Below are 8,813 nucleotides of genomic sequence, written 5' to 3' on the forward strand. Positions count from 1 at the left end.
GAATCAAAATTTCTCGACTTTTCTGACGTTTGTCTGTTCAGCTGTAAATACTATCGCTTTAATGGAGAGTAAACTCGGACCACATCTCCATTATAACCTGGATACAACTACTGTTGTTTCTGATATTCTAAAATTACGGCTCCCGCGTGTGTGTGCCGTTAAACGTCCGGTGAAAATTTTCTCACAGCTGTAGTTTTAGAATTTAACAGTTAACAATATTTATCTGATTCATCAAGGTGAAAGTAATTACATTTTCACGTTGTAGTGGCCAGTATGGATTGACTTAAATCAAAATGAGGGCAGAAAATGGCATTATCATCTCAGAGGTTCAAAGAAAGCTGGCAGAGAAGAGACAAGCTGACAACAGTCGGTCTACAGAATTAACATGAAATATATCCACAAATATAGTTCAGAGTAGTTGAAATAGTAATTAGATGCTGCCAACTTTGAATATTGAGATCACATTTTGACTGTTTAAGACCAATGTAAAATAAATTGAATTTAGTCAATGTTACTATTCAGTCTGAATGTTGCACTTAAAGATAAAAACGGATAATTTGTACTTTTACAGACATTAAAATTTTGTGGGAGTTTTGTTTCTAATTTTAATGAGGTGGGGGGGGGGTGTTCATACTATCCGTCTTTTTCTTTCTTTGGCTGTTGTATTCTTCCCTTTCTTTTGCCTCCTCTTTTGTTTTTTTCGTTGTATTTATTTTTGAACAGTCGTGTCAGCGGGAATCCTTCGACGTGCCGCGTGACGCTGCACGTTACCAGCGGTCCAAGCGGGGCGGGGCTCGTTTACGGAGGAATCGAAATAAAGGATCGTGCAGAAATTTACTCTAAAGTATTTCACGTTTTCCAGATACGTAAAAGGTAAGTTTGAGTCGCAGGGATAATAATTGTTTGCGAAACACATTCTTGCATAGATTCGTTGCTGGAAAAAGTCGCTGTTTGCGGGTTTTCTGCTCCATTCAACTGAAATGAATTTCATCTGCCTTGTGCGACGCCATTACTGTGTTCCTAAACCGACGGACAAAATGGCGAAATTGACGAAAAATTCCAGCAGCTCGACTTCTGGTTCGTGTGAACATGGTTGTAATCAGTTTGAAAAAGCAGGCGGATACGCGGGTCTTGAAGGTGGTTTACGTGGTGGGAAAATGCATATTTTCTTTCAGATTGAGGAAAATGGGCCTCAATGAATGAAGTGGGTTTGGCAATGGCCCATTTACACCACGCACACACACATCCAAAAAAAAAAAAAACGGGCCCCAAAACAGTGTAGTGCAAATTACTTTTCCTGGTGTCCAGGTAAAGCTCCCGTGATGCCGATTCGCCGAGCAGCAGCGACTCCAACCCAGGAGAAGACCCCCTCCGCGGCCGCAGAGAAAGGTTAGGCTGGGGTCGTCCATCACATTAACCTCCTTGGACCCGTGAACGCACCATCATCACTGACAGATTTCCCAGTTGCCACTGCACTTAAACCCACTGCCACATACTGGTTTAGTTTTTTTGTTTTTTCTGCTTAACATACTACAGTTTTCACCTTTTCTCACACAAAATGATGAAGAAGACATCTGCTGCTTCTCCAGGTGTATTTTAATGATACCTATTGAGTACTGTGTGTTTCCTGGAAAGTTTAGGAACATGTCAAATTTGACCTGGAAAGTTGACAATCTTTTTTTCATTCAGAGCTGCATGTCAGAGGTTCAGTTTATTAGTAGGTATTAAAAATAGTTAAAGAACATTTACATTAAAGACAAAGTTGCAGCTAGAAAATAAATAAATTGTGCATGTGCATATTCGGTTATTGTACTGTTTCTACCTTGTTTTCAATGTCTCCTAAGAGCCTGAAGCCTCCTCAGAGGAGTCGCCCTCTGCTGACGAGGAGCAGGCAGCATCTTCAGCAGCACCAGCTGAGGGCGAGGAGGGTGAGACGGCGGCCGATACTGAGCCCACAGAGAATGGAGAGAAGGCTGAAGAAGGAGCCTCTGCAGAGAAAGAAGGGGAAGAGGCAGTGAAGAAAGAGTGAGTTGCAACAGAGACTTAATATGCAAGTGAAAACGCTGCGATATTTCACTTTGATAGCACTTTTATCTGTTTATATTATCCTTACCTCTGCTGGATAACAGCAGACTGCTCCTGTCATGGTTGCAGTGTTGCATTTCCAAAAGATGTGACCTGTCACAGCCACATTCATGCACTGTATATTAGTTAACAGACGGATGTGCCCGGAGTCTTGGAGGAGCCCAGGAGGAGAAGACGTCGCTGTCACGACAGTCTGATGATTTAGGACCAGAGTCCCTATTTTAAACTCGGACAAAGAGCAGCATTGAGCTGTGTGTGATTCCACTTAGTGTTTTTTAATGTCCTGCTGGGAAGAGCTTTATCCAAAAAGCTCTTCCATTTAGGATATTCTAGACTACGTAGTTCACAACAAGCTTGTAATTTGTACGCTGATAAAAGCAGAAAACTCACCAGCAGTATTCTGTGTTTGGGTGGTCTGCTTCTGACTGTTTGAAATATACAACTTGAGATAAACAAACAGTCATATCAGCTTCTCCCTCATTTTCTTCGTTACAAGGATGACACCAGCACCTTTTGTGCTCAGAAAAAAAGATGCTGGCACTCAGGAAAAAATGCTTTGTGGACACTTGTTTGGTTTTTTTGGCCATATAAGTCAAGTCGCAAGCCTCGTGGACAGTTTCTATGGAAAGAAAGAACCAAAACATGTAGAAATCCTGGCAGTATTATGAAGGTTGGACATAAAAAAAAAAAACGGTTTTAGTCACAGGTGATGTTGTGACGGACAAATAATTTAGCTTTTTAGGTTAATAAAGTTGTAAATTTGATCCTCCTCCTTTTGTTTTCTTAGACCTTAACTCAGCAAACATGTTTCAGCACATAGTTGAGTGGCATTTCAGTTAATTTAGGGTCAGATTACCATGGTGGTCATAAAGACAGATGTTCTGAAACTTGATTTTGTCTTTCCCGTCGGTGACAAATGGACAAAGTGAGAAATGCAAGGACTGCGCGGCTGGACAGTGCGCAACACACTGCTATGTTCTCCTACTAAGGTGAGGATGTGATAAACATAAGGGTGGTAACAATCACAGTGAAATATCGCTTGTAAAGAATCGTCCCTCTTGACTGAATTTGTGTTGCTCCTTCTGGCGGCAGGATGAAGGATGGCTACAAGTACGAGAAATCCAAAGCCAAGAAGGTGAAACGGACGATTCCTGCGTGGGCTAGCGTCACTGCAAGCAAAAACATTCCTGTTACCAACTTTGCAGGCACGCAAAACAAAGTGGATAACATCCTTATCGAAGCGATAACGGTGTGTACAAATCCTGCGAGCGCCTACTTCAACCGAGCCAGTGTTGTGACGACATTTGCTTTTTTATTTCTAGGCGTCTGTGTGATTTCTTGTCCGTTTTCTTTGCAGACCACTAACGACAGGTCTGGGGTTTCGTTCCAATCTGTCATGAAGTATATTCTGAAAAATTACCCTGGGATGGAGCTCAACAAGAAGAAGTTCCTCATCAAGAAAGCGATGAAGAAACACTTGGAGAAGGGCACCATCAAACAGGTGAAGGATGTTATCCAAGGTTACTTCGTCATGGAGCGTTCATTTAAAATGTCCTTTTACTTCCCGGGAATAATGCCACGTCTGCTTACATTCCTCTCACAGCTGAAGGGCAAAGGCCTTTCGGGAACATTCGCCATTGGAAAGCAACTTCCCCAGTCAAAGGTATGTTACATCAGAGTGACTTTGTATTCGATGTCTCTTGGAAGAAGGCAGGGAGTGGCACAACTGTTTTAACACTTAAGTTGTAGTGCTGATGAAACAAACAAGTTCTAACATGTTAACTAAGTAGCGTTAGAAGCTTGGAAATTATTGGATGGAGTCATGCTGGTAGTCTTCCTCTGTTTCCGGGCTAACCTGTAGCTTTAGGTTTAAGTCAAACAGTGGTAATGGTCTCCTTATTTTAGACATCATGTTAGATGTTATCTGTGATTCCAAAGTTAATGGATGAGGAAAAGGATGTATGGAGGACCTTCAGTTGGAGAGCACGGCCTTTCACTGGTCTGATACTTGGTGTCAACAGTTTCCCTCTCATTTTTCCTTTGAGACCTTTCCTTTTCTCTAGTATTAAAATAAATAATTTTTTTAGAAGGTAGCCCAGAAGCAGGAGTCTCTGGGAGATTCGCTTCCTCTCATCATCACTCGGCTCTGTGAGCCCAAAGAGGCCTCCTACAACCTGATCAAGAAGTACCTGGAGCAGCACTTCCCCGGCCTCAACATTGAAAACAGGTATTTTAGTGTAACTTTAATGTACAGTTCATAATCTCACTGTAACCAGCAGTAACACTCAGAGTTTCTTCTTTCTGTCAGTTTATACCACTGTATTCAGTCATTTAGGCTGATTGACGTAATATTTTGGACACTTACACTTACACTTGTACGTTATACTGGATAGTGTAGTGGTATGACTGCCACCTTCCATGTGGGAGACCTGAGTTCAGATCCCCTGCATGACTCCAGTAGGGGTCCTTAGGCAAGACCCCCTTACCCTACATGCCTACTTGTAAGTTGCTTTGGATAAAAGCGTCTGCTAAATGCATAAACATAAACAATTTATCAGCAGATTTTTTTCCACTTTTCAGAGTATCGCTTCTTTCCCTCGCCTTAATTCCACTTGTACGTTAATACTTTTTTTTCTTTTTATTTAAAAACTACTTAGACTTACATTTACAACATAAAGATAGTTTTAATTGTGAACCTCATTTTAGTTTAACAAACCTTCTCTCTCCCCAGTGAAGATCTGACAATAGCCACAACTGGGGTAAATTAGACTTTTGTCTCTCGGCCAACGCTACTTTTTGTCAGATGTGTAATATGTCACTATAAAGGTTTAACTGGGCACTGACATGCTCGATATCGTCCTGCATCCCACACTACAGTAAGAAAAATGAAGGTAGGCACAAACATCAAGTTTCTCATGTGACTGTGGGATTTACAAACTGTGGTTTGATCTTAGGCCAGAAGTCCTGAAGACCGCCCTGCTGAAGGCAGTAGAAAAAGGATACCTGGAGCAAATCACTGGGAAAGGAGCCAGAGGGACTTTCCAGGTAAACCTCAGAATAACACAGTCAGAATGATTTTGTTCCAAAGTGAGCCACACATTTCAGTTCTTTAACAAAACAACTTGTTGATTTTTAAGCCTTTGGTTTAGAACGTTGCTTATTTCTTACTTCATTTCAGAACTCTCGTTGTATTCCTAACCCTTTTCACGTAAAATGCAGGCCAACTCGGGCATCGGGGGTGCTATCCTGCTATGTCAGTGAGAGATGATGGCTGCCTGTTTACATGTGTGCATTAAAATGTTTCTGTCCCTCAGCTGAAGCGCCCTGGCAGCAAGACTCTGCCCAAGGGCGGCATCTTGGAAGATGCCATCACTGTCGCTATCACAGCCATGAATGAGCCTAAAACCTGCAGCACCACATCTCTACGCAAATATCTAATAGATGCCAACAAGGACATGAGGGAGAACCAGTTGTGTAAGGCTCCGTCTGTGCTCCTTTGACTGCTCTTTGAGGTAGTAACGGCTCAGATCTGACTCAGTCACAAGGACTGATGATGACTCAGATGATTGAGCTCCAGTTGGAAAAGATCTTGATTAGATTGATTTAAAATGTTTGCAGTCATGTTTATTATTTTGATTACAAGAAACTTCAGTAATTATTGGATGTTCAGTCTGCAGTAGCATAATTATTGAAAACTCTACCCTGTGATTTAAATGTTGATCTGAGTTCAATGTAAAGGTTAAAAATGTACAGCTGTTGAGCCAAATATTCAGGACTCATCACACCGTCATTGTTTCTGTAGGCTTTTTGTTTCCTCATCTTTAAGTTGTGGCACAGCTCGACTGGCAGCAACACTGTCGCTAGTGCGAAACTGCTGAGTCAGACTGTGAAATATGAGTCTTTGTAATCAGCTGAAATTGAAGATTTGTTCGACTTCGACCTCTCAAGCTTCCATCTTAAACCTGGCATGCAGTTCTGTTAAGTTACAGCATGTGTACAGGTTGTTTCAAATCCTCCAGCTTTTTAGTTCTGAGAAAATATTTTCGGGGCAGTTATTTGTAGCGTGCGTTTTCTTTTTATTTTGTTGCATGATACCCAAACGTACTGAATGCAAAACATTATCACTCTTTTCTTTAGTGGCCAATCTGAGGAGGACCCTGAAAAAGTGTAAAGTGCTCGGCTGGATGGAGCAGATCACCGGTCACGGTTTCACAGGAACATACCAGCTCTCGTTCCCTTTCTACCCGAGGTATTCCAAGTCCATCAGGAGAATGTCCCTGTTACGCTTTGTGCCTGCAAATTCCTATATACAGTTTGTAATCTTAAAAGATTTTCCAGTAGTAATCAGGCTGATCAGTTCATAGCTTTTGTAAAGAATATGCCCACAAATGGATTAAAATATAAAATATATTGAGGTATATGAAAGATGTCAATTGTGTTGATTTATTTTACATCTCAAATCTTATTTTTCTTTCTCTTTAGTCCGACCACACTGTATCCAGACAAGTTTAAAGAGACTCCTAAAAAACCAATCAAACGGAAGAAGGTAGCCGAGTCTTCAGATGAGGAAGAGTCAGAGGAAGAAGAGTCAGAGGAAGAGGAGTCTGAGGATGAAGCCCCGTCCCGTAGAAGGTGCGCGTACTATTCCCAAGTATTTCTATAATCCTCTCCCAGTTTCATGTGGTTGTGTGTGTGATTATATTTCTACTTATGATCACTTTTAGGAAATCTCAAAAGAGACCTCCGCCTAAGGCTCGCCGTCCTCCACCAACCAAGAGGTCCCAGAGCAGCAGTCAGACAAAAGCTAAAAGCAGGGGCCGCGCGCTTGCAAAGAAGTCTCCCGCCAAGAAAGCAGCGTCTTCGGCCAAGAAATCAGGAAAGAAACAGTCGCCTGCTAAGAAGGAATCTGCAGCGACACCTAAAGCAACACCTGTGAAAAAAGGCGCACCTTCGAGAAAGCCCAAAACACCAGCTGTTAAAAAGCTGACCAAAAAGGGGCCCAAGAGACCATTGTCCAGAGAGACATCCCCAGAGGACGCGGCTGGAAAAAGGGGGACGACAAAGAGCAGGTCCAGGCGATCTGAATCTGAAGAATCATCGCCTGAGGAGCCCCCAGTTAAAAGGCAGGCAAACAAAGGTGGGTCCAGACGGTCCGCGCCCGTGGAATCGTCCACTGAGGAGCCTGAAGTCAAGAAAGATGCAAAGGGCAGCAAGCAGTCGGCTCGAAAGTCCAAGAGAGGGAAAAACTGAACCCAGGATCGCCTTCCACAAACTGGGCTGCGCTGAATACGCAGCAGTCTGCCGCTTTGTTTCAGTGCTCTATTTTTATCATTTTTCTCCCTTTTTAAAGGAGGAGTAGGTTATTTTTTATTTCGATTGTAGAATGAGGATGTTATCCTACCAGTTATGTTAGCTGTACTTTTGAAAATTTCTGAAATTCCTTTTTAATCACCATGCATAGAAAAGCTCGGTCAGTGTTGCCGTTAAAGCTGCCAGCTCGGGAAAGCATAGCAACATCCAGCAAACTGTAACCAGAGCCATGTAGTGACTTCTGTCTTTATGTTTCTCATCAACTCTTTAGGTGCTGGCAGCACACATTCCTAATCTCAAATGAAGTGAGATATCAGTGTTTTGGAGGAGTGAAGAGTGTCTGTTTTTAGAGTTAACACTTGGGTTGAGGAGTTCAAATGGTTACTAATGTTTGCCACTTTATGAAATACAGAATTTAAGCGGATTGCCCTATGTCTCAGAATAAAATGACAACACTTTGGCCATGCAGTACTGCATCAGAATCTTAAATGTTTTCTGTATTTATTCATTTTATTATTGTTCACTGAATTCTGATTTTCTTTTTAAAAAAAGTTTTCCCCCCACATACGCCTGCAGGAACCATGTTGAGGAGTTAACGGAGGGCAAAACACTGTTAGTATTCAAGTCATTTTTCAGGAAAAGAAAATGTCTCTTTTGATGTGTGTGTAAGCAAGCATATACATAAATTGATCTTATTGCGTCACAGCTGTTAGTACCAAATTATAAGAAATGTGTGTTGTGAATAAGAAACAGGAGGATAATAGCTCATACATACCCTGCATGCATGTATTCCTTGTGTTGTTAAGCTTTTTCGAAGTCATTAATAAAATGGCTATATTTGTAAGTTTGTGGTGTTTATTATCTGTCGTGACTCAGCTTAGCAACAACTGGCCAGAAGTGGTACGTTTGCCAAATCTGTCCACTTTTTTCCTTTCTCCTTTTACAAAAGTCCTTGAAGGAATTGCTTTGAAGTTGGATTGCTTGCTTTCAGTTGGGTGGTAAAAGGTTTCCTGGAATCATTTGATATCTAAAGAGTCGGTAAAAACACTTTTCTGTCTGTTCGTGACCGTAGTCAGTTTGAACAGAAACTGTTCAGTTTCAACACGCTCTCATTTTCAGGTGTGGTTGGGTTAAAGATGCATGTGAAGATGGCGGAGACTCAGATCTCAGACTGTCTCTCTGACATATCAACATGGATGAAAGCCCATCACCTCCAACTTAACCTCCCAAAAACTGCACTGCTTGTCTTCCCAGCCAAACCAACCATACACCACAGCATCTGCATCCAAACTGAATCCCTATCTCTTGCTCCATCAAAGGTTGCTAGAAACTTGGGTGTCATGACTGATGACCAACTAACCTTCAAAGATAACGTTACCTTGGTTGCTCGTTCATGCCGCTTTGCATTACTAAACATA

The 8,813-nt window shown here is 41.8% G+C and overlaps 1 protein-coding gene across 2 annotated transcripts; it reads left to right on the top strand.

Moving 5' to 3' along the window:
- Nucleotides 1–781: 781 nt before the first annotated feature.
- hp1bp3 (heterochromatin protein 1, binding protein 3) lies at nucleotides 782–8,239 on the top strand. 2 transcript variants are annotated; one of them, XM_072381628.1, is made up of 13 exons: nucleotides 782–873; nucleotides 1,309–1,389; nucleotides 1,845–2,025; nucleotides 3,012–3,074; nucleotides 3,178–3,334; nucleotides 3,443–3,586; nucleotides 3,689–3,748; nucleotides 4,173–4,312; nucleotides 5,040–5,130; nucleotides 5,400–5,559; nucleotides 6,223–6,334; nucleotides 6,568–6,717; nucleotides 6,810–8,239. In XM_072381628.1, exons 2-13 carry the CDS (start codon nucleotides 1,323–1,325, stop codon nucleotides 7,333–7,335), a joined length of 1,851 nt encoding a protein of 616 aa, XP_072237729.1. In that variant the 5' UTR covers nucleotides 782–873; nucleotides 1,309–1,322; the 3' UTR covers nucleotides 7,336–8,239. The 2 variants fall into 2 exon arrangements, with proteins under 2 accessions (XP_072237729.1, XP_072237730.1); XM_072381629.1 differs by lacking the exon at nucleotides 3,012–3,074.
- The last annotated feature ends 574 nt before the right edge of the window (nucleotides 8,240–8,813 follow it).

Source organism: Leuresthes tenuis, unplaced genomic scaffold, assembly GCF_036924035.1.
Source record: "Leuresthes tenuis unplaced genomic scaffold, fLeuTen1.0.hap1 SCAF_3, whole genome shotgun sequence".
NCBI classification, from domain to species: Eukaryota; Metazoa; Chordata; class Actinopteri; order Atheriniformes; family Atherinopsidae; genus Leuresthes; species Leuresthes tenuis.

Coding starts and splice junctions, on each gene's coding strand:
- hp1bp3 (XM_072381628.1), top strand. CDS start 1,323: ATGCCGATTCGCCGAGCAGCAGCGACTCCAACCCAGGAGAAGACCCCC. Junction 2,026..3,011: donor GAAGAGGCAGTGAAGAAAGA/GTGAGTTGCAAC, acceptor AAATGGACAAAG/TGAGAAATGCAAGGACTGCG. Junction 6,335..6,567: donor TCGTTCCCTTTCTACCCGAG/GTATTCCAAGTC, acceptor CTTTCTCTTTAG/TCCGACCACACTGTATCCAG.